The following is a 26,056-nucleotide window of genomic DNA, read 5'->3' as shown; positions in this document are numbered from 1 at the left end:
AATGGATATTTATGCCAGATACAGCAATAGGAGAAGCCTACCCCCCCCAAAAAAAAAATCACAAGAGCTCTTTGTATAAATTAAAAGTCAGATTTTTTAATCCTCTCTTCACTAAATGTATACTATCACCTAAATTATAGTATCAGTTAGTTGCTTTGAGTGCCTCTACATTTTCAATTATGTTTTAGGTCTTACAAAGAAAATGCTATTCTTTATATCATTATGATGATACTAAATGGGCAATAGACAATATCAGTCTTCTTGAGGTATACAGAAAATAAAACCGGTGTATATCCACAAGAGTATTTAAAAGGGGGCCTCCCCTGGTGGCGCTGTGGTTGAACGCTGGGCAGCGAAGCTGCCCGCAGCCTCTGCAGTGCCGGGTCCCACATGGCACAACAGACCTCTCCTGCCGCCCACTGCTCCCCTCAGCAGTGTACCTTGGTCGATCTGCCTGTTCTGTTCCCCGCTCTGGCTCTGGTGAATCCTGTCACCCTCCCGTGCTTCTGACTATACCCAGTGCTTGTGTGTATGTATGTATGTATGTATAAATAAATAAATAAACATAAATAAATATAAATAAATAAATGGAAACATTAATGAACTATTCGTATTTTTTAAATTACACTTTTCCCTTCAGCACTGTAGAAATCCTATGACAAAATGAATATGGAATAAATTTTCCAATAGCTATTAGATACAAGAAATTAAGTGAGAGCTGTTCATTAGAAGAAAAACAGAAAAATGGACAGGACTTGAGGTTTACATCAAAATAGACACAACGATGAATTCAGGAGGAATTCAAAATATAATGTGAGATATCAACAAGAAAAATACCTGGATTGGCAGTTAATGATGTAAACATATGTTGTGTCCCAACTACAACACTGCAATCTCTTGGAGCCACATGTCTTAGGTACTAGGCAAAAAGGTTCCAAGGATTAAGACACTTTTTCATCCCTTTGCAATTACTCATCAAAAGGGGTAGTTCTAAAAGGCATGTGGTCGAGATCTGAACAGCTCTGCTGGCTAAGCTCTAAGAGAGTGTAACACTCTAACGAAGACAAAATAGACCTTTCCTTAAAAAGGGATCTTAGAGATAATCTAACAAAAAACATATCACACAGGAGGAAACCAAGTTGTTAAGAGGCCAAATAAGGGGTCATCAAGCACAACTCTTATATTCTAAGATATGTATATAAGAATAGGGAAAATTTTTTCAAATATTTAATATATTAGTAGTTCAGTACTTTCCAAAAATATTTTTTAGAAAGCTATACTTTAAAAACAAACCATTACAATAATTTGTTCAGTAACATTAAAGGCACCATCATAAAGTACTGTTAAAATCTTAAGTAAAACATGAGCAGTAATGATGAAGGTATTCTCTTTAGTATTTTTAAAAGAATGTTTCTCTGTATATTTCTTTTGAAAGAACTTATCTCCTTATTACTTGTTTCATTCTAAAGCATACAAAAGTTAAAAACATGAAAACATACCTACCATGAACAGAATTTAGCATATTTGAAGAGTAATAGCTTCAATACTAATATGCTGGATTCACAAATACCAACAAATAGTATTTATTCATTTAATATTAAACATGTTAATCAGTTAAGTTTATAGATTTTTAAACATTTTTGGTGATTACAGAATTATATAAGCAGTTCACCCTATTTAGGTGGTATTACAAAAGAATATCCTGGGAAGTACACATAAATAAAAAAAAAATACATACCTGTAACCTGGTAAAACCTATAACCTACCTGAGAAGACAAACTAGATATGAGTATGTATGTACATAAGTACACACAAGTTTTATGAAGACTGGAAGTAAATATACCTTTGATTTTCTCTGACATGACTTCATCCTTATTTTCTTCAAGATCTTGATCACCTTTTACAAATGTGAAGGACTTGTAGGAGACAACCATCAGACCATTCCCATCAGACTCAATAGCAGCATAATGTGGCACTGACTTGCCACGGAGAATATCACGCTTAATAAGTTCATATTTATTTTCTATAAGAAAATATTTGAGAAAAATTACAAAGAAATATGAAAATATTCTGGAAAATACGTATACAAGTTAAATATTCTAATGTTCTTCTAAAAGGCACAGTATTAAATATCTTATGTGAAGAGAAAAAAATTTAGAACTTTCTGTAAAAAAAATTCCTATGTTCATACACTGGGTCTAATGAAATTTGCTCTGGATTGTGCTAATTTGGTAGCTACTAGATATAGGCTGTTTAGGTAAAATTACACAAAACTTGAAACTCAATTCATCAGTTAAACCAACCATATTTCAAGTGCTCGATATCCAAACATGGCCAGCTGCTTTTATGCTGAATGGCACACATATAAAACATGTCCATCTTGCAGAAATTTCTACTCAACAGTACTGCTATAGATCTGGAAAGTGACAAACTGAAATATCAACTTCTGAAGGATCTACCTGTTCCTGAAATACAGCCTGCCTACTTTCCCAGCACATATAGGAATGATAAGCATCTTCTGAAAGAGCCACAAACTGAAGATAAGGGAAAAGTGTGGTGTGAATTGTTTTTCTGCCCATTCTAGCTACTAGAAATGGTTTTTCTTAAAATGAATTGTTTACAGTAATGATTTTCATATACAGAGATAGAGCAGAACTACATGGCTGTCCATAAGCAAATATAAATAAGGGTATATAGAATTAAGATATGAACAACTACATTCTGAAAGTTTCTGGTAAATTAACTGCATTTTTATTCTATGAAAATAGTTTATCTTTTGCTTCAAAAAGTGCCCAAATATTTCAATTGAATTTATGCCTTTACTTATCTTGTTGCTCTATTCGTGGGTTGTACGTGTAAGCTTCACACTGAGGAATTAAAAATAATGTCATGTAAGTTATGTTAAATCTGTACTAAAATATCTGTCATTTTTACTCTAAATCCTCATCTTTACTTACACGTTCATTTAATACAAATTTAAGATAGAACTAAAAAGCCTTCCTATTTTTCCTTCTAGGGTACATGTAGGACAGTTCTACCTGTCTCTAAAGACCCAAACCTACAAAGTATATATTTTATAGGGTACCTTTTTCCAACATATGTAGAACAGAAAATAAAGGGTGGGTTTCAAGTGAATTCTATGATTAAGTTAGACAATTTAATTTTAATACAACATTTCCTAACTCAAAACTTTCAGAAAAGTCAATAAACCTTAATGTGTAATGGGGATATTATGTGCCTACATTTTCAAATTTATTTCACCATTTATTATTTCAAATTTATGTCAAATGTTCTACTCAACATGGTTTAGAAAAACACTAAAAAGTAAATTAAAAAAATAGAAAGGAATAACAAATTAGTAGGAGCCAAGACATTAAAAAAAGAAAGATTAAGTAAACCACAGGAAAAATCTATAACTACAACCTTGGGAGAAAACAAAGGGTGAGTCTAAATATATCTGTCCTGTTGAGACAAGGAACCAAAGATGAAGGAACTAGAGCAAAGTGTCACTGTGTTCTGAGGCAATATGATGCTTGAGCTAAAGCTGCCATTGAACCAACTGTTAGAGAAGACAAGGAACATTTCTCCTGTAAGGTACTGCGTTATAAACTTTACTAAAAAATTTAAAGCTATTATCTAAAGCAAAAATCTGCAAACTACACCTGTGAGCCAAAGCTGAATTTATGCCAATTTTTGTATGGCCTGTGAGCAAATAATGAATTTTACATCTTAAATGGCTAAAAAATAAAGAATGTTTAAATACATGCAAAAGTTATATAACATTCAAATTTCAATGTACATACATAAACTGGAACATAGCTTTCCTCATTCTTTTACAAACTGTCTATGGCTGCTTTTGCACCACAATGACATAGCTTAGCAGTGGTGACACAGATTGCATTGTTACCATGCAGCCCTTTAGGGAGCAAGTTTTCCAGCCCCTAAAGTTTTAAATTACTATGTTCCTCCAGTGATCAACTACAATATTAAGAAAAACAACAAAATTTGTTAAACACTTCAGAGAACAAATCTAGATTTACTCAGCTTTCTTAAAAGCTGGTTTTATACACACACATACTTATATATATATGGATACACACACACACACATACACACTGTCCCTAACTATGTACATATATGTAAACATGTATATATACACACAGAAAGTATGTTCATTGTAAAATAAAAGGGCAGGTCTTCTTAGGAAACAAATTTTAACAACCTTCAACAGATTGTAAACTGGCAGCTATGATAAATTTTTTTCTAGAGATCAGTGGTCATGTGAGCTGTTGAGTTAATTAATTTAATAAAAACTACTGAGAAAAAGAGGAAATTCATCATGAAAATAAGCTCCATTAATTCTCAACTACAGGAAAAGCCACTGGATGACTCAGTAAAAACTGACCACTGGCAAAGAGCAAAGTTATATCATCAAAGTAATCTTAATTAATAAAGGAAAAAGTAGTTTTTAATGTCCAAGTCAGAAATTTAACAGTTTCAAAGAGACCAAACGTCAGAATTTTTCCACACATGGAAGCACTCTGGGTAAAAAAAACTTGCAGGTTTCCTGGGGGCCAAAACAAATGGCTAAGTTCAATTCACTTTAAAAGAAATCAGAGGTGTTTTTAAGGAAATAAAGGTATTCATTTCCATACAGGTAGTTTTATTTCATTTCTATTTCAATTGCACTGCAATATGAAGTTAATTTGCATTTAGTTTTATATACAAATTCTTCTGTGTGTGGATATATGTATGTACAGAAGAATATGTATGTTTCGTATTGTATATTAAATATATACACTAAAAATATTCACTTTAAAATTCTTCAAAATTTATGTGATTCTATCTTTTTATACAAAATGTCATAACTGTGAAAGCACATTATTATTTTTTTCTGTAACCTACACCTACAAAGAAGTGATCTACAGATATTCTTGCTATTCGGTTGCAGATACTAAAATCGTAACACAATGTCCAAGAAAACTCAAACAGCATTTACATAAACAACTTTGCCTTTCAAAACATCCTAAATTATGTCTACTACGGAGATTGAGAATTTTGTTGTTTTACCTTTATTTTTCTTACTGATAGTGACCCACTCCAAAGAAACATAGAAACCACTTCCTTTCATATCCAATTCTTCTTTCTCTATTCGAAGAAGTAGAGTAGCTATTGAATGTTCTTCAGCTTTCAGCAAAGAGATACTATGAATTATGATAAAAGGATTCCCAAGCTCTTCATTAAACATTATCTACAAAAAAGGTTACACACACACAACAAATGTACAAATTACATGAATACATGAGGAAATACATAGAATTCTGACAATCCAACAATCAATTTAAATACTACTTCATACAAGGAATACAAAAATGAAAAAGGTCTAAGTAAAAGGTGCAAAGTTAAATAATATTTCTTGAAAAAAATTTTCAAAGTTCTGTTTGTTTAACAAAAAACTGTTCAGTACTATTGGCTTAAAAACAAAGAAAATAAAGCACCTAAAAGAGAAAAGGAACTGAAAGCAATCTCCTTGAAAAGAATTCAGTGAAACAGTGCTCAATACAAAGAGAGGACACCAGTAGATCAATTTTCATTCCTCCATCTCTTCCCGAGTCACATGATTTATTTCTGCTTTCTTCCTCTTAAACTCCTGGATAATGTAGTCTTGTATGGTTTCTTCCTATTATTTTTGTTCTGTTTTAGTTTGTTTTTCGGTTTGTCTTCAGGGAGTTTACAAGAGCCAAAGGAACTGTAGAACACATCACTAAAACTCTTATCTCAAAAACAAAGTCCCTTTACATTTAAAGATTTAAGAAACAAAAAAACTTACCTCCCATTTTTCAGAATCATTATTTCCACGTTCACCTGTTGCAATGAGATACAATCTCCCAGTTCCATCTGACAAGGCAACCCAGCTAGAAGATGTGAAATGGACAGATGCACAAAGGCGATTGTCATAAGCTGTCAAATCTGTAGGAAGTCGAAATACCTCTCGGGGTTTTCCTAAGGCAGTGTCCTAAAAAAATAAGTCAAATGATATAAATGAATCCCTCCCTCTTGATCTGTAGTGGTTCCTCTTTGCGAATAGAGTAGGTACCTAATTGAGTATGAGCTGTACTACACTCACTTCTAACTAAATACTAAAGAAGGGATGTTAATGTGACTTCTCCAATTAGGTAATGAGAGATTTGAAATCTTCTATCTTGCTCTGTCTCTCGGATTGCACATGCTAGGTAGACCTGTATGGGGAGAAACTAAGGGTTCCTGCCAAAACCAGTTCCCTGAGGGTGAATCATTTGGGGAATATGTCCTTTACCCAGCCAAGCCTTCAGATCACTGTAGTACTGACTGACATTTAACTACAATCACGAGAAATCTGGAAATGGAACCACAAAGCTAAGCCACTCTCTGATTTCTGACCCACAGAAACTGAGAGATGACAAGGATTCACTTTTTGTTGTTGTTGTTGTTTTTTCTTTTTTTTAAAGATATATTTATTTATACAAACACTGGGTACAGTCAGAAGCGCGGGAGGGTGAGGGAATTCACCAGAGCCAGAGCGGGGAGCAGAACAGGTAGAAGGACTGAAGTACACTGCTGAGGGGAGCAGCGGGCGGGGCAGGAGAGGTCTGCACGCCATGTGGGACCCTCGCCTGGCAGGCAGGGATTGAACAGGTGCTGCAGAGGCTGCGGACAGCTTCGCAACCCAGCCCTCAACTGCTGCGCCACCAGGGGAGGCCCTGTTTTGTTTTTTTTTAAAGATTTATTTATGCATACAAGAGCTGGGGTACAGGCCAGGGATGCCGGGGCTAAGAGGATTCATCAGAGACAGAGTGGGGAACAGAACAGGCAGATTGATGGAAGTACACTGCTGAGGGGAGTAGCGGGAGAGTCAGAAGAGGTCTACTGCACCATGTGGGTTGCTCCCTGGCAGGCCGGGGATCGAACTCGTGCTGCAGAGGCTGAGGACTGCTTCACAGTATGGTGCTTAGCCCCCCTTGCGCCACCAAGGAGGCCCCAATATTCACTGTTTCAACACAGCTTTCACCTACACCCACTGCTCCCCTCAGCAGTGGGTATTAGTAGATCTGCCTGTTTTGCTCCCCACTCTTGTCTCCGGTGAATTCAGCAGAACATTGTGCTGAATTATCCCCCGTACCTCTGGCCTACACTCCAGTTCTTGCACACATAAATAAATAAAAATAAATCTTTAAAAAAAAAAATAGAATCCTTGATTTGTGGATTTCATTCAGTACCCCAGAACTATTTATATCATGTACATATTAACAAAATTTAAGTAAACTATGTCCTTACGGCCTCAAGTTTTCTGTAACCCTATATTTCTAAAGCATACAATTTAGTTTTCTTTGAAACATTACCTTTCAATTTTGTACTCCTATTTTATTGATTTATAAAACAGATAAAATAACTCGCCCATAATGCCACTGCTAGAAGATGTCGGGAGCAAGATTATGATCCTGCCTGACCCACCTGGAAAGGTGATGGTCTTCCCTGTATTCTAAACTTTCTTGGGAAGAAATCACTTCCCAAGTGAAATGATAATCTTGTATCTCATTGTGACTTCTAGGTACTGCCCTCTCCAAAATAAAAACCCCACCATGAATGCAACTATTATATTTTCTTCAGGATAATATTTTTTCAGGCTAATATTCATATTTTCTTTAAGCTAATAACATACCGCATTTTATTTATTTTTGAATTTTGTGTGTGTGTGAAGAACAACTAGGGTGTAGGCCAGAGGTGCAGGGGAGTAAAAGGATTCACCAGAGACAGTGCGTAGCAGAACAGGTAGATCTACTGAAATACACCGCTGAGGGGAGCAGCAGGTGAGTCAGGAGAGGCCTGTTGCGCCATGTGGGTTAGCTTCCTGGCCAGGGACCGAACTCAGGCCACAGGGGTGACAGTGCTGAGACTTAACCCCTAGGCCAGCAAGGAGGCCTGTAGAGGAATGATGGCCAAAGTGCAGGTATCTATGAACTGACAGATGGGTAAAGGAGAGTCTTGGAGCCCTCGGTGGCTTTCTCAGGCTTTTATTGAGCTTTACATGTATTGCAGCAACCAAGTACATGGCAGGCAGGGGTGCCAGGGGGCCAGGAGGCCGGTAGGTCTTCACTCTGGGCTTCTCTGGCTTCTTTTGCCCTTTCTCTCTCCTGCTTCTTCTGCTTCTCTCTTGGTGACTATCTCAATATTCCTCCCATGACCCACAGAAGTAAACAACACAACAATTTAACAACTGCAGGTGGCCCATCAGGCAGGGCAATCGTAATGGTGGGAGGGCAGAAAAATCATTTATCAAACCATTTACCCTATAAGGCCCCATATATAGTATTTTAAATTAGGCTGTTGCATTTAGAAAACAATCCAATAGTTTTAATGTCCACAGGCTGTAGACTAAGTGACCCTGTAAATAAACACTAAATATGTAATATGTAAGCTGTATATATTTATGGAAAATACCTCAAAACAAGGAAACCAACAAGCATTTTTCAAATAAATAGACATTTATAGAAAGAAAGATGGAAAAGAAATTCAATAAGGATGTCATTTACTGGTGTTATTAGAAATTGACATTTAAAATTTTGCCCTTTTAAAAGGAAGTAATTTTTTTCCAGAGAAAGGCTATCATCACTAATTATTGGGGGGAGGGGGGAATCTTTTTTCCTTCTTTTTTGTTCCTAAAGCTTAAAGATGTTTTAAATTAATTGGAATTTGAGTCATTTGATTTGTAACTTAAAGCTTTCAATAATGAATTAAGTACACACAGTTCTGACAACTTAATCATCCATTTTTTTTCTTTAGTTAATTAACTCAACTGTAGACTATAATCTGATATTCATGTCTCAAGGTGATCATAATGGCATACAACTGAACTGGACAACTAAGTACTTGAACCTGTCACTACAAGACACAGTCTTACAAATACTCACAGATGGAATCCATTAATTTTGCTCTGTATCTTTAAGTGCAATTTAAAGAGGTACCGTGAGATGATATCCTTCTACAGTAGCAGAAACTAGTTCAGATAGGAAAAAGTTACGACAGAATTAATTCCCTAAATATTAGGAAACGGAACACATTACTTTAAGCCCATAATACCATAATAAAATGACAATAAAAACTAAATTTTAAACACTTAGTTTAAAATTGTGTTTGGGATTTCTGTTTTTTGCTTTCTTGAAGCATTTTTTATGTCCTGAGCACATTTCCTCCCAATTGACATTTCTCTAAAAGAGGATTGTTAATCCACTAGTTAAACTTGAAAGTACAATGTCTCCTAAAAATCAGTGTTAAGCTGCTGCCATCTGCTGGCAATTTTAGGTAATATCAAAAGGACAACACAATAAATGGATTTTCTTTCTTAAACCTTCACCGTGGTCACATATAGTATTTAGATAGCCCAGATTTTACAAGGGCAGGCATTTGCAAGCCAGTCACAGGAATCCACATTTTATCAAGCACCTCAGATAATTTTTGCTTGTGGTCCAGTGGCCAATTTTGAGAAATTCTGTACAGAGTACCACACTTTGTTACTCATCTGTAACCCCCTCTCCTAGTCAAGTACAATACAGAATCTTTCCAGTCTTTCTTTTTCACATTTCTCTGCTTCACACAGAATGACATGACTAGTCGTTCCAGCCTCCTTTCAAAAACTGTCCTTGCCATCCTCATCCACCATAGTCTATATACTACTTAGGCCCTACACAAACTCTGTGTTTCAGGAAACCAATGCAGAGTATCCATAGGGTGTAAAAATGAGTGTGGAAATTTGCCGAATAAGCCTCTTGAGTTGTATGCACACACAGCTGTCCCAATCTTCATAGGAAATTAGCTGATCATTCAAAACTGTTAAGGTGACATATCCTCTGAAATCTTTCCTGAAAATTTCCTCCCTCAACTCTTACCATTTTCCCTTTCTACACTACGTCTGCATTTTATCCCTGTTTCCACTGCTACATGCAATTCATTTGTGTCTTTGGCTATGAAGCACATAGTAGTGGTCTATAAAATGTTGGGGAAAAAAATAAGTATTTCTTATTCATTAAAATTAAATTATTTACTCAATAAACCAAAGATTCACACCTGTACCTAGAGAGGAATAACAACAGAAAGATCTTACCAAGACTGTAAAACCAGAACAAAGTAGAAGACAGTATCAGAGAAGGTTGCCTGCTTCACGCGAAATGGGAATAGGAAAGCGGTCCAGAGGCACTGGACCCAAAGGCTAATGTGCTTGGGGAAAAAATAGAGGACCACTTGGACATTGGAAACAAACACTGACTATGCCACAAGAGACACTGAGGAAATTCAACTCCATACAACAAAAGAATGGAGTGATGTCTAGAGACAGCAGCCATTGTTTGAGCCTGCAATGCTCCCACATGTGGCTGGCAACAATAGGAAGGAGAGAGCAGATGAGTGCAGAGGCACAGGCTTAAGTGAGGGGAAATAATGAGCAGAGGAGCTTGGATGTCCAGGTAGACCCAGTTCCTCAGTGAAGGATACAGACTCAAAACTGTACTCCGCCTGCCCTACCTCTTTGTGACTTAAGATGATCCTGTAAGGTACAAGAGCATAGTGCCACAGACTGTAGAGACACAGGTCTGGAAACCAAGAGAGGAGAGTTCTCAGCACAAGCCACCCCTTGCATACCACTTTCACTTATGACTGGACCCCACCAAACTCCTCCTTGATCCAACTCAGTAAGTGCAGATTATCTCTCAAAAAGATACTACAGTTCCATCTGCTGAAAAAGTAGAAATTCTGCACTCTTAGGACATGGAAAAAACAGCAAGCTGGAAAGCTACAAAATAGGCAGCCAGAAAAATAAAAGACATGGCACCTTGAGTCCTGAAGGAAATATTTCACCACTGAGACAAAACAAATCTCCAGAATGTAACCACAAAGACATAGAAGATCTTATCTATCAAATAGTTCAAAATTTCCAAGAGAAATGGAAGAAAACAGAGAAAAGCTGATCAAAGATATATGAGAAAATTCAGAAAATGAATAAATGTCCTAAGAAATAAAATAAAGGAAAAGAAGATAGAAAATGAAGCTTTAAATAAGAAAATAATGGTGGGCCTCCCCTGGTGGCGCAGCAGTTGAGCGCTGGGCTGCGAAGCTGCCCACAGCCTCTGCAATGCTGGTTCGATCCCTGGCCACTGGCGAGGGTCCCACATGGCGTGCAGACCTCTCCTGCCACCCGCTGCTCCCCTCAGCAGTGTATTTCATCAGTCTGCCTGTTCCGTTCCCCACTCTGGCTCTGGTGAATCCTCTCACCCTCCCGCACTTCTGACTGTACCCAGTGCTTGTATAAATAAATAAATCCTTAAAAATAAATAAATAAATGAATAAATGAATAAATAAAGAAATAAAAGAATGGTGATGTGCAATGTAAAAGATCAACAGAGGAAACAAAAAATGCTGGGGGAAGTATGGGAGTAGATAACCAAGTAGAAGATTGAATCAGTGACTGGAGTATGTAAAACACAAAGAATCCAGGTGGGGCCTCCCAGGTGGCGCAGCGGTTGAGCGCTGGGTTGCGAAGCTGCCCGCAGCCTCTGAAGCACTGGTTCGATCCCCGGCTGCTCCCCGGCCACTGGAGGAGGGTCCCACATGGCGTGCAGATCTCTCCTGCCACCCGCTGCTCCCCTCAGCAATGTACTTCGGTCCTTCTGCCTGCTCTGCTTCCCGCTCTGGCTCTGGTGAATTCTCACACCCTCCCGCGCTTCTGACTGTACCAGTGCTTGTATAAATAAAAAAATAAATCTTTAAAAAAAAAAATCCAGGTGGAAGAAGAAAGGGTAATAAAAAAAAAATTGAAGAAGAAATATCTGACTCTATGAGGAAAGGCAATATAAAAAGGGAATTTCAGAAGGGGAAGTGAGGAGGGAACAGAGAACTTACTCAAAGAAATTATAGATGAAAATTTTCCAAACCTGAACAAGTAAATTTACGAGTCCATAAACCTAAAAGAAAACTGGGTTATCTAAATGTAATGAGACCATACCAAGATACATACGGATAAAACTGCCAAGAGTTCCAGACAAAGAATATTGAAGCTGGGTAGGAGGAAGAAGCAGGCATCTTATAAAGATACCTAGATCAGCTTACATAGAATTTCTCTGAAAAACCACGATGGGCAAGGAGAAAATGATGATGTATTTAAAATACTAATTTAAAAACTGTCAGCCAAAAAAATATATCCTGCAAGACTCGCCTTCAGATAAGAGGGAGAAATAAGTGTTCTTAAACAAAGCTGAAGGAGTTTGCAAGCACTAGATATCCCTTCCCAGAAATGTTGAAAGGTGCTCTTGCATCTAAATAAAAGAACATTGAAAAAAAACCTGAAAAAGGAAACAGAACCACCAAACTTAGGAGAAAATAGCAGTAGCAGATCTTCAAATATCCATGATTACCCTAAATGTACATGGACTGATTCACCAATCAAAAGGCGTGGCTTGTTAGATCAGGAACAAAACCAGCTTACCTGAATTCTAAAGATAAACATAGGTTCAAAATAAGGGGCTGGAAAACAATCCTACAAGCAAATAGGACACAAAGAAAGGCTGTGACAACCATACTTATAACAGATGACATAGATTTCCAGATTAAAAAAGGTTATAAGGGACAGGAATGCATGCTGTGTAATGATTAAGGGAACGATACATCAGGATACTTAACACTCAGTATATATTCATGACGTGAAGTAGCATCAAAATATATAAGGCAAATATCAAATGTGAAAACAGATACTGGGAAAAACATAATAAAGGAAGGGGACCACAACACCCCATTTTCACCAATGGACAGCTCAAACAGAAAATAAACAAGAAAAGAAGAGCCTTAAACAAAGAATTAGACCACATTAGACCCCCAAAAAGCTGACTACATATTCTTTAAAGTACACATGAGACATTCTCCAGACAAATCACACATGCTGGCTCAAAAAACAAGTATCAATAAATGAATAAATTCATGAAAATTTAAATCATGTTAAGTATCTTCTCTGATCACAGTGCTATCAAACTAGAAATCAACCACAAAAATAAAGCAGAGAAAATCTTCTTACATGTGGTCATACCATTCATTGTAGCACTACTTACAATAGCCAAGTTATTGTAAGTGCCCAATGACATATAAACGGTTTAGGAGAATAATACAATACAATGAAATTCTGCTCAGTCACAAAAAAAAAAAAAAAAAAAAAGAAACTTTTGCAAAAGTAAAATAAAAGTAAAAATTGCCAAATCTCTTATAGCCGCAGCTATAACACCTCATAAAAGAAAGGCCAGGCATAAATAATTATATCAGCATTGAAATAAAACCCAGTAGAGTTAGCTGCCAACAGAAACTAAGGGAAAAATTTTAATTGAGTTAAGCAGAAGTGAAGCCTTAGAGAGACTAATTATAGAATTCTATATATTAAAGGAAAAGGTACATCAATTCTCTGGACACCAAATTCAAAATGAAAATTAAGATTCAAATTTATTATAAAATCTTAGCTTTATGTAATTTTCCTTACCAGCATTACTTTTAAGTTCATAATTCTTCCAAGGTTATCAATGTAGTAGACGCTATCTTGAAACCATGAATCACAGTGTAGGTAATTATACATTCCAAAAGCGTGCATATGTTCCAGTGTATACTGATCATCTCGAAGTTTTACTTCTGCCACAGCTGAAACAAAAGAAAAAGAAATAAACATCAAGGGTCTTTCCTCAGATGGTTCTTTTCTGCAGAATGCCTATAAGGCAAAGAAATCACAGAATGCTAATTACAAAGGCCTTCAGGACAACTCACTACACTTCATTCAAAATAATTTTTCAAAAAAAATTTCTGGACACTTACTAGGCAGAGGATAAACAATAAAACTGACATGGTTCATGCCTTTATAGAACTTACGGTATAGGCCTCATCAGAGATAAGGCTTTATCAAGTTATAACCCTCTTTTCTCTCAGGTACCTCTTCCTTGTAATTAGGAATTAAATGAACAGAAATGCTAAAATTGAATGATTTCCTACCTGCTGGGCAAATATTAAGTCTACTTTATTATAGAAATACCTTTTTGGTTTTTTAAAAAATGTTTTACCATTGGGGCCTCCCTGGTGGCACAAGGGGTTAAGCACAGCACTATGCAGCAATCCACAGCTTCTGCAGCATGAGTTTGATCGTCGCCAGGCAGGGAGAAACCCACACGGCGCAGCAGACCTCTCCTGTCTTGCCCGCTGCTCCCCTCAGCAGTGTATTTCAGTCACTCTGCCTGTTCTGCTCCCCGCTCTGTCTCTGGTGAATGCTCTCACCCTCCCATACATCTGGCCTATACCCCAGTTCTTGTATAGATAAGTGGATATTTTAAAAAAAAAGAACTATTAAAAAATAATGAAAATTATTTATCATCATACACTTATGGAAATAAATATAAACACAAATGGTGACTTCTCCAATGCTACACCACATCTTTCTCAAGAGTACAGAAAATATTATACCTGCAATAGAAACAGTATTTTCTATGTAAAGAACAGTGCTTTTTCCATGAGGGTATACAGCTGCTTCCCCAATTTTACATTTTCCAGGTTTATGGAGATATAAGTGGCATAAAACATTGTATAACTTTAAGGTATGCAACATAATGATTTGACGTGTATGCACCACACTAAGTTTAGTTATCACATTCATCGCCTCACCTAGTTAAAAAAAATTTTTTCTTGTGAGAATTTTTAAGATCTACTCTTTTAGCTGCTTCCATAATTTTAATCTGTCGAATGTGATTCTTGCTTCTCACTCCTCATGCCTTTCCATGCAGACAGGAACCCGGTGACCTAGAAATAATTTCTGCTCCAACAGAAAACACAGAAGTGGGCTGAGCCAGGTGGAGGGGGTGAGGAGACAGGGAGAGGGGGAAGGAGAGAGAGCGGGTGTGTGTATGTTTGTGTAACCTTACACTAACATAAAAAATCACCTTACTGCTTTGGGTCTGATTACAAGTCTTTTCTTCTTTTACCAGAATGTACATGTGTTCCTACAGCTATTACTACCTGGAATCCTGAGTGACTTTCATTCATTCACTCATTTATTCAGCAAATATTTTAACAGGCAGCAATGATACAATGAACAAAGATACAAAGATACAATGATACAAAGAACACAGAATCTACCCTCTTAGCATTTATGATCCAGGTGGGGAAACAGACATATAGTCTATCAAACAATCACATAAAGAAATGATTCATTAAGCTGTGATAAATGTTATGAAAAACAATTCCCTGGTATCATGAGAACAAATAACATTAGGGGTTGATCTACTAGCATGCTAATGAAAGTTTTCCAAAATCTGAACCAAGAAACAAAGGCTAAGGAAGAGTTAATGAAATATATGTACCTATTCTCCCCTCTTCTCTCTTTCCCCCTCACCCCTACTTCCCCCCACCCCTCACCTCCCTCCTACTTATCACAGGCAGAAGGAAATGCAGGCAAAAGTACAAAAGTAGAAAGAAAGACAAGTATTCAGAGTGGTTGAAATACAGAGCACTAAGGAGAACTCTACATGGAAAGGCTACAAATAAATGAAGCCAGAGAACTGAGTAAAAGAGCGGGGTCATGATTACGTATACTACAATATGGAAAACATATAGGAGAAAAGCAGGGGTAAACCCAAGATGACCCATTAGGAAGCTAACACAATCCTGGGTAAAGGATGATTAAGGGTTAGAGGTGTTTCAGAAGTAAAATCATCATAGCTCGATGACAGATTTCATACACTGTTATTATATAACTTGAGGAAATGTTTATTTTATAAGAAGCTAGTCGAAATACATATCCCATTGATTAGGAAGGTAAAAATCATTAAGTTCATTTTTTTCACCACTATGTGGGCAAAACGTGATACTGGAGAAAGTGTACTTGGTAACAGAATGGCCCAGAGCAGTAATATTCTTGATACTTGTGTCAAAGACCCCTGGGCAATTCTCAACAAATCAGAGGCTCCTGAGCCCTGTGCCTTCTTATAACACATTATCTAGGAACATAGGGCTCTGGAAAACCATTGGGTAACTACAGCATAGTCTAAGTCTTTGATAGTTGCATTTTAACAAGATAATTTACGGAAGTTATTATGACACAGAAGTGAGCATAGGGCGCATTACAGACTGTTTTGTAAAAGATGTTAATACACAGAAAAAGGTTACTTCTCTGGCCCCAAATGAAAAAGGAAAGCTATCAATGCAATAATCATTTTGAGTATAAAAAAGGAAGGCAGAGCAACAAAGAGAAAAACTGTCTGGAATATGACAAACTTAACCATGGGCAGTGCAATTTTGCAGAGCCCTCTGAAGAAAGGAAGTGGAAAGCAAGGAGTCTCAAATCTCTCCTAGGATCTTTAAAATGGTTGAAGAGGAGGAAATTCTTTATTAGAGGGTTAAGATATATATTAGTATGTAGTAATATTTTATATATTAGTATGTAGTAATATTTTAATTATTTAATATTATATCACATCGGAAATAAGGCATTGCTGAAATCTCCTTATCTGTTAGCCTTTCAAGAAGAACTTAGGCCCCAGCAAGGAGAAAGAGTCCCCTAATCTTTACCTTAAATTCTTAAAAAGCATGCATGGAACATCAAAACCCATATTTTCATTCATGAATTATTTATTGCATATTCACTATGTGCCAGACACTCTCCTTGGCATTGGGCAAACACTGGTAAATAAAACAGGCATGATCACTGCAGTACTATGGTTACAAGGATATGTTGTGTCTTTTCAAAATATACTATATCATGCTGAACTATACGGAATTGCCAATATTCAACTCTTCTGACACCAATTATGATTATATAACAATGTAATATTTATTATTTGCTAATATTACTCATTTTCATATGTAAGTAATAGAACACATTATTCAACGATACTTACATAGGCAAAGCACAATAGTAAAAAAAAAAAAAGTGGGGACAGAAGCACAAAATATTTACAAAGGTCACTGCTTAGGCTATTATTCATCTTCCAGAATCAAACCAATGAATCCTTTTGCATACTCAATTTGCTATTTATGTACAAAGGGACATTACCAAAAAAAAAAAGTACAAGTTTGTATATAGGTTTATCCTGCTATCCATAAGCAGAACATTCATATTTGGTACGACTTGGTAGGTTATTTTTGGAACAGGGAACACTGAAATACTTTGACAAAAATTAATGGTAACAGTGTTCTCAGACTCAAAAAATAACCCACCAAATAGGAACATTCTACTTTCAGACAGCAGGAGAACAGTATGGGTCCTGCAGCAAGATTTATGGAACAGGGAGGACTAGAATTAGAAGCATTGCTCCCACTAAACTATTCTATACAATGCAGTTGCACACAGAACAAATTCACTGCCTAGCTTTCCCGTATTTTCCTCCAACAGAGTCAGTGTAAATTTCACAAACTTTACATACATAGATACAATGATTACCTGGCTCTTCTCTCCCTTTACCTCTCCTTGCCCTTAGAAAAAGCCCTAATACCACATAGATTAGAAAAAGCATGAGCTCTAAGGATAGGTGTTGCCATTCACCAGTAGCTTGGTTAAGGTACCTAACATTTTTATCTGTCTCCTCATCAATAATAAATGTGAATAAATAACACCCAATAAAAGTATTGACAAGCTTAAATTAAAAACATGTCCTTAAGAAAAAGTGCTAATTTCCCTATTTCTCTTTCCTCTTCCAAGGCTAATTCCCACATAGGTGATTATGATTTGACTGACTCTTTGGAATGTTTGAAGTAACTCCCTCAAAGTCAGGAAAGGACAATTTAAAAGGATTAGAGGGAACCTGGTTGGGTACTCACACAAATCTGGGCTGTGACTATTCCTACCAGGCAGACTAGAAAACTCCTAACACATGGGAGAAGGGGTAGAGTACACAGAAAAGTCTATCTCAAGAGTGGGGAATAATTAGCCCTAGACTTGTCTCAGTAATGGAAAATGATTAGCATTGCTTCAGTCTAGCCTAAAAATTACAAAAGCAAGACACAATGGCATCAGTCTGTTTCCAAGTAAATGAACTTTATCCCACAACAAAGATCATGAAGATTTGTAAGAATACAAAACGTCCTCCACCCAACAAGGTAAAATTCACAATATGTGGCTTCCAGTCAAATATTACCATACATTCAGAGAAAACAAAACCCATTAGAATAGAATAACCAATCAACAGATGCTCAACACATAGCTGGCACAGAAGTTATAATTAGTAGATCATAACAGTAAAACAGTTGTTAAAGTACATTCCATATATTCAAAATGTTGAGATATGAAAGATGTAAAAATGATTTAAACCAAACTTCTAGAGATACAAACTATAATACTTATGGTGAAAAATATACTGAGTGGGAATTAATGACTGATTAGATATTACAAAAGACTAGTGAAATTAAAGGCATTAAAATAGAAACTATTGGGCCTCCCTGGTGGCACAGGGGGTTGAGCGCAGCGCTGTGAAGCTGTCTGCAGCCTCTGCAGCTCCAGTTCGAGTTCCAGCGGCCAGGGAGATACCCACATGGCGTGGCAGACCTCTCCTGTCTCGCCCGCTGCTCCCCTCAGCAGTGTATTTTGGTCCTTCTGCCTGTTCTGCTCCCTGCTCTGTCTTTGGTGAATTCTCTCACCCTCCCACGCATCTGGCCTGTACCCCAGTGCTTGTAAAAATAAATAAATATTAAAAAAAAAATAGAAATTATCTGAAATAAAACAAAAATCCCAAAGCAAAGAAAGTGAAGAAAAAGATGAACAGCTGGACTACATCATATTAAAAAGCTTCTGTACAGCGAAAGAGACATTAACCAAAACAAAGAGACACCCTACTGATTGGGAAAAAATTTTGCACACAATACTACTACTGATAAGGAACTGATCACAAAGATCTACAAAGAGCTGACAGGACTCAACAAAAACAAAGTAAACAATTCAGACAAAAAATGGTAGAGAAGGGAGTAGGATCAAAACCAGAGGGGTGGGAATTGTATGGGGACTATAACCAAGATGAAAATGCATGCATTGTGCAAAAATGAAAAATTATGTGAAAAATTAAATAAAAAATATTTAAAAAAAAAAATGGGCAGAAGAATTAAAAAGACACTTCTCCAAAGAGGAAATGCAAATGGTCAACAGGTATATGAAAAAATGTCCAACATCATTTGTAATCAGGGAAATACAAATCAAAACCACAATGAGATACCACCTTACACCAGTGAGAACAGCACAAATTAAAAAAAACAAGAAAGAAATATTGACAAGGATGTGGAGAAAAAGGAAATCTCTGATACCACTGGTGGGAGTGCAAACTGGTCCCACCACTATGGAAAGCTGCATGGAGGTTCCTCAAACTACTAAAAATGGAGCTTCCATATGAGCTAGCAATTCCACTCCTAGGAATCTGCCGAAAGAACACAAAAACATTAACTCAAAAGGATACCTGCACTCCTATGTTTATTGCAGCACTATTTACAACAGGGAAGATATGGAAACAAACCAATGTCCCAAAATTGATGACTGGATCAAGAAAATGTGGTATATATACACAGTGGAATACTATTCAGCAATCATAAACTCATGCCATTTGCAGCAGCATGGATGGAGCTAGAAGGGATTATGCTCAGTGAAATAAGCCAGAAAGAGAAGAAAAGGATAGGATGGTTTCACTTATTGGAGGAATGCAGGGGAACCACAAATAAGGGATCAGGAAAAAAAATTAATACATTAAAAAACAAAATTAACAGGCAACTATTAATCAGAGATACTCTGCAGGGGAAGGAGAGGGAGAGGGATCAAAACAGGGGAGGGAAGAGCACAAGGGATGATGGTGATGATGCACAGGTGAATTGGTGGTGGGAATTTTAAGGGGACTACACCTGAGAGAAGAAAGCATGCATTGTACTAAAAGGAGAATGATGTTAAAAAAAATTATTTATTTATATATATATATATAGATATATATATATACACACACATATATGTGATATATATGAATGCAGGGTTGGAAAACCAAAAAAAAAAACAAAAAAACAAAAAACAGATGAGCTAGGATCAACTTTCAGCAACTTAAAAATCAGTAAACTGGAGTTCTCAAAAAAGAGGAGGGAAAATGTAAGACATAATGACATGAAATTTTCCAAATTTAATGAAAACTACAAACCCATAAATTTAGGGGGTTAAGAATCATGAGGACAACCTAAGAACCCAAGCCTAAGAATCTTGAGGACAACCACACCAGTGCATAACTAATCAACCTGTTCAAAACTCATGTGAGGGCCTCCTGGGTGGCGCAAGGGGTTAAGACGCAACCTATGAAGCTCACCACAGCCACTACAGCACAAGATCGATCCCCAACCAGGGAGGTGACCCACATGGCGCAGCACACCTCTCCTAACTCGCCCGCTGCTCCCCTCAGCAGTGTATTTCAGTCACTCTGCCTGTTCTATTCCTCACTGTGTCTCTGGTGAATCCTCTCACCCCCACACCTCTGGCCTGTACCCCAGTTCTGGTATGTATAAAATCTTAAAAAAAAATTCATGTGAAAGAAAAAAATTAAGGCAATCAGAAAAAACAAGACATGTAATATATAAAAGAACAAAGATAACATCAGATTCTCAACAGAAGCAATGCAACTGAGAAGAGTATACCCCAATCTAGAATCTCACACATGGTAAAATATCTTTGAAAATGAAGGAAAAATAAAAATGTTTCCTACATACAAAGCCAAAATGTGCTCTCATCAGAAATCCACATTATAAAACTTACTCAAGATGATGGGAAATTATACAGATAAGATATGGGTCTACATAAAGGAATGAAGAATACCAGCAATGGCAAATATAGTGGTAAATAAACAAAACTTACATTTACATCTCTTTAAGAGAAAATTAAACTATTTCTACAAAAACAGTAACAATGTATTTTATGTAATAATACATGCAAAGTAAAATGCATAAGCCCACCATGAAGGCCAGGAAGAGAGAGATGGAAACAAACTACCATAGCTGGCCCTCAACCCTCAATCAATGGTTTACCTTCCGTAGTTGACTGAAGTTCAAAATTATTACATACAATAATATATTTTGAGAGAGAACACATTCACACAACTTTTACTAAAGTATTTAAGTTGTTTTAATTATTATTTCTTATCTATATTGTGCTTAATTTATGAATTAAACTTTATTATATATATTTGTGTATAGGGGAAAAAAGTTTTTTCAGTATTGTCCATTTCAGGCATTTACAGAGAGTCTTGGACCATATACCCCACAGATAAAGAGGTAAGGAGAGTGCTGCTGCATTGCTGCATTGCTGTATTTTAAGGGTCTTATACTATATGTGCAGTAGTACAGACATACCTTAGAGAGACTGCCAAGTTTAGTTCCATATCACCACAATAAAGAGAATATGACGATAAAGTGAGTTATGAATTTATTGGTTTCCCAGTGCATATAAAAGTTTAAACTGGTCTCATAGGTGTACAAAAACACTACTGTCTGTGTACATACTGTTGGAAAAATGGTTCCAACAGGCTTGCTCAACACCAGGTTGCCACAAACCTTCAAATTTGTCAAAAAAAGTATCTGTAAAGCACAATAAAATGAGGTGCAATAAGTCAAAATATGCTTGTACAATGCCACTTGAATATACCATGTAATAAGTTAAAGATGTATTCTACAAACCCTAGAGCAACTACTGAAACAACAAAACAAAGAGCTATTAAGCCAACAAATGTGACAAAAATGGATTCATTAAAAAAAAAATTCAATCCAAAAGGCAGAAAATGGGAAAATTGCATCTTCCCAAAGATTAGATGGGACAGAATACCAATAGCAAGATGAAAGCTATAAACATACTAAAATAAATAATGACATGGAGTGTAAGCAGTCTAAATTGAAAGAAAAAGATTGCATAAAAAAGCAAAATCTAATATTTCTGAAATAATGAAAACATGTGAAATGCAAAGATACAAATAGGTTAAAAGTAAATGGCTGGGAAAACTGTGTGTGTGTGTGTGTGTGTGTGTGTGTGTGTGTAGTAGGGTACCATTAATCAAAAGAAAGCTGCAGAGAGTAGATTTCAGAGCAAAGAATACAAGGACAAAGGTTATTTCATAATGATAATGGGGTCAATTTATCAAGAAGACAAAAATAATGTTTATGCAACATAAAAAAGTTTCAAAAATATATGAAACAAACTTATACAACTGCATGGAAAAAATTTAAAACCCACAGTTACAATCAAGAGATTTCAGGATCTCTCATGCAACAATGAACTCAAAATGATAATGCTGAGTAAAAAAGCCAGACTACCCCCCCAAAAAAACATAAACTGTCTAATTCCAAGTATATACAGTCTATAAGATGCAAACTAATCTATAGCCACAGAAAACATATCAATAGTTCTTTAAGAATGGGGGGTAGTTGTGGGAAAGAACTGAGGACTGGTTACAGAAGGGCACAGGGAACTTTGGGGCATGACAGCTAAGTTTAATACCTTGAGTGTCATGATGACTTTAAGAGTACAGTAAGTCCTCACTTAATATTGTTGATATTAAGTTTCTTGGAAACTGTGGCCTAAGCAAAATGGTATATAACAAAAGCAGATTCTTGAATAAAGTCATTTCTGCCAGCAGCAGCCAGGATAATATTTTCCTCAGGTAAAACAACTTTATTCAAGGAACTGTTGTATACATATATCAAAACATGTGAAACTAAACACTTTAAAATGTGGTTTGTTGTCGATTATATCTCAATAAAGCTTGTAGGGTAAATGAAAATTATCAGGATTTTCTGCCCTCCCGCCATTAGCATTAATGATAGACCCCTGTGGTCCTACATGCAGGCTCGATGGCAGACACCTGGAGTAGGATGTGGGCCTGCATAGGTGGGCGCACCTGGGCTGAGACTGGGCATATAAGGGTAGCATCATGGGGACGCCAGGAAAAACAGCAACGCCAGCAGAAGCAGCAGCAGAGAGCAGAGAAGAGCCCACGAGAGAACACTAGAGAGGTCGGAAAGAGTGAAGACGCGCCGGGCCTGGGAAGCCTGCCAGCCTCCTGGTCCCCCAACCCCCTGCCTGCCGTGTACATGGGTGCGGCACTACAAATGGTGTGAAAAGCTCAATAAAGCCTGAAAAGCCACCGACAGCTCCAGGACTCTCCTTTACCTGTCTGCCGGATCATAAAGAACCTGCTCTGCACTTTCCTGGCACTACAAAGCTGTTTGATGTGTATGTGATATAATGCATCAGTCACCAGGTATGCTCCAGTCCTAGTGATAAACATTTAAAAAAAGATGAACACAGGACAGACACCAAATGCCACAAATGTAATTACAAAGTCTAGGAGGTATCAGCTACTGTAGCAAAGTATAGTACAGATTATATCTCATAGATTCTAGCTAGGTAGTCAATAAAGGAATCTCTCAGGAAGGAACATGCAGTCAAGATGAAAGTAGAATGAGTTAGCTCCATCAAATATAGGAGAAAATACACACAAAGACACATAGTAAATGATGATTCTAGGGTGGGGGGAGTCTGTAAGACGAAGGTCCAGATATGTAACTGCTGCATCAAAGGGCAATTTATAGAAGAAATATTGTTTAGGTTTTTGAAATTGAAAAAGGTAGACATTTGCTATTTAAGTAAGGGGGAATTTTTGATAACATTATTAAGACAACATCCTAAGCTCTTCAAGTTCAAAAATCACATCTTCACCCTCATAACTTAAATGCAGAGCTTTTGGCAAAATTTAAATCTCTACTTAGTAAAGTAAGAAAGAGGCAAATATATGACAGCTGAGCTGTTAAGACTCACAACAGTGTTACCCGCTAACGGTTTGTTGAATATAAACTCCTTGGGTTCGCAGAAAAGAAATCAAATTGTCAGGAAAAGCTTCTCAATCATACCTTATTGCAGGGCCAACCAAGTGCAGGGTGGGCAGAGCCAGGAGGCTGGCAAGCCCCGAGCCCAATATGCATGCTTTCTCTCCTTCTCACAGTGGTGATGCCACACCCCTATGTGATGCCACCCTTATATCCTCAGCCTCCAGGCTCATGTGTGCACACTTACACATGCCCACATCATACTGCAGGTGTCCACAATCAAGCATGCGTATCCCAAACCCATTCTCCCAAGCCCCATCTGCATTCAAGGCTGCAGGTGACAGCCACAGCAGCTAGTGGCATAAAAGCCTGACCAATTCACTTACTCTACACTTACCATCACTACAAATGATAGTTTTTAAAAGAACTAACCTCTTCTTCATCATTCTCAAATAATACTTAATGAAAAGCCTTTCTGTGAACTATTGGAGAAAGCTCCAACTATCCAGTAGTCTCCATTCTTCTCACCTTCTAAACTCATCTTCCGAACCTTCACAGATCTAAGCATCTCATCCGCAAATCTGTCCTATTTCCTATTTCCCTTCTATATTTAAAACTCTTAAATGACACCTCATCACTTCCAATTATACACCCCAAACACAGAATGTAAGACCAAAACTGGTGAAATGACAAAAGGACAATCTAGTGATGTCAATAAAAGTTTATTCAATTTTTAATATATTCAATTTAAAGAATTATGGGATTTCATTTCCTACTTTTTTGGTGTTAAAATATACTTTGTTTATGAAATAATTAATGAGTGCATGATAGCTTTAAGAAACATCTCCACTTTGCAAATTTAAAATGTGGCAAATCTATGACAGCTGAGTTTTACTTTTTTTTGTAATGGCTAATGAAAAAAGTCTGGCAAACTCTGACCTGCAAGATAAAATTCAGAAGAGAAACTGTGCTCACACCTCTCTTAGTCCTCTTTCACTTTCCCAAGAGATTTTTTTGCTCCAATGTCCTACATACATCAACTAATTCTTTCCCTATATTCGTGATTTTCCATAAAAGCAATAATCTCAACTCCTTTTCTTCTTCATTCACGCCATCTAGTACCTACTATGTCAAGCCCTTAGAACAGAGGAGTAACCAAAAGAGATACAAATTGTCTTCTTGGAGCTCATAGTCTACTTAAGGAAACAAACATAAAAAACAAAAACAGGGCCTCCCTGGTGGTGCAAGGGGTTAAGACGCAACCTATGAAGCTGCAAGCTATGAAGCTGTCCGCAGCCGCTGCAGCAGAGTTCGAGCCCCATCCAGGAGCTACCCACATGGCGCAGCAGACCTCTCCTGACTCGCCTATTGCTCCCCTCAGCAATGTATTTCAGTCACTCTGCCTATTCTGTTCCCCACTTTGTCTCTGGTGAATCCTCTTACCCCGTCCACCCCCACACACACCTCTGGCCTGTACCCCAGTTCCTGTATGCATAAATAAATCTTTTCAAAAAAAAAAAAACAACAACAAAAAACCCAGAATTGAAAGCTATCATAGGGCTGCCTTGCAGAGACTGCAATGAAGACTGCAATCCAAAAATGACAGCAGGGAGACTAGTCAGAAAGTTACTATAGTTCAAGCAAAAAATAACTCTGACTAAGACAAGGTTGGAAGCACTCAGAAGACAAAATCTTGAGTTGGGTGGATTTACTGACATTGAATAGAAAACTAAAAAGAGATGAAATATTCCATGACTCCATAATAAGCTACTCTGTAAACTTGCACTAATATCCCAATTTTTTATGACACCCTGGATCTAAGCAGTTACAGGAAGTGCATACTAAAGGGCATAGATCCAGGGTGGCTTAAAAATTGAGACTATTAATGCAAGCCTATATAGTTGCCTATGGCCAATGACATTAAACTCACTCCAAGCAGTACCTTGTGCATTGCAACTTTTTTCTTGGAATAAGCCTGATTTAGTCTGCGGAGAGATGAGAGGTGACATGGAAGAAAATCAAGCAGAGACCACATGAAACAGCCTTAAATCAGTGGACAGCCAGAGAATGCCCCAAACATATGAAGAATTCCAGCCAAGATGGGCAGAACCACTAGCATGTCCATAACTGAACTAAGATGCACAAACCAGCCCATATCCTACCTGAACTGCAGACCTGTGAACAACAGTAA

General features: G+C 37.1%; 1 protein-coding gene across 1 annotated transcript in view; it reads right to left on the bottom strand.

The window, feature by feature from the left end:
* NUDCD1 (NudC domain containing 1) overlaps positions 1–26,056 on the bottom strand; it is a gene marked incomplete at both ends in the record, with an annotated part of 41,447 nt that overhangs the window by 14,125 nt on the left and 1,266 nt on the right. Inside the window, 4 exons of the mRNA XM_084230115.1 lie at positions 1,844–2,023; positions 5,071–5,251; positions 5,831–6,016; positions 13,547–13,701. Of these exons, the coding sequence (XP_084086241.1) occupies positions 1,844–2,023; positions 5,071–5,251; positions 5,831–6,016; positions 13,547–13,701 (702 nt within the window). The remainder of the gene's footprint in view (positions 1–1,843; positions 2,024–5,070; positions 5,252–5,830; positions 6,017–13,546; positions 13,702–26,056) is intronic.

The sequence above is a fragment of the Talpa europaea genome, assembly GCF_964194135.1.
Source record: "Talpa europaea genome assembly, chromosome: 3".
Classification (NCBI taxonomy): domain Eukaryota; kingdom Metazoa; phylum Chordata; class Mammalia; order Eulipotyphla; family Talpidae; genus Talpa; species Talpa europaea.
This window is presented reverse-complemented; position numbering and strand designations above follow the sequence as displayed.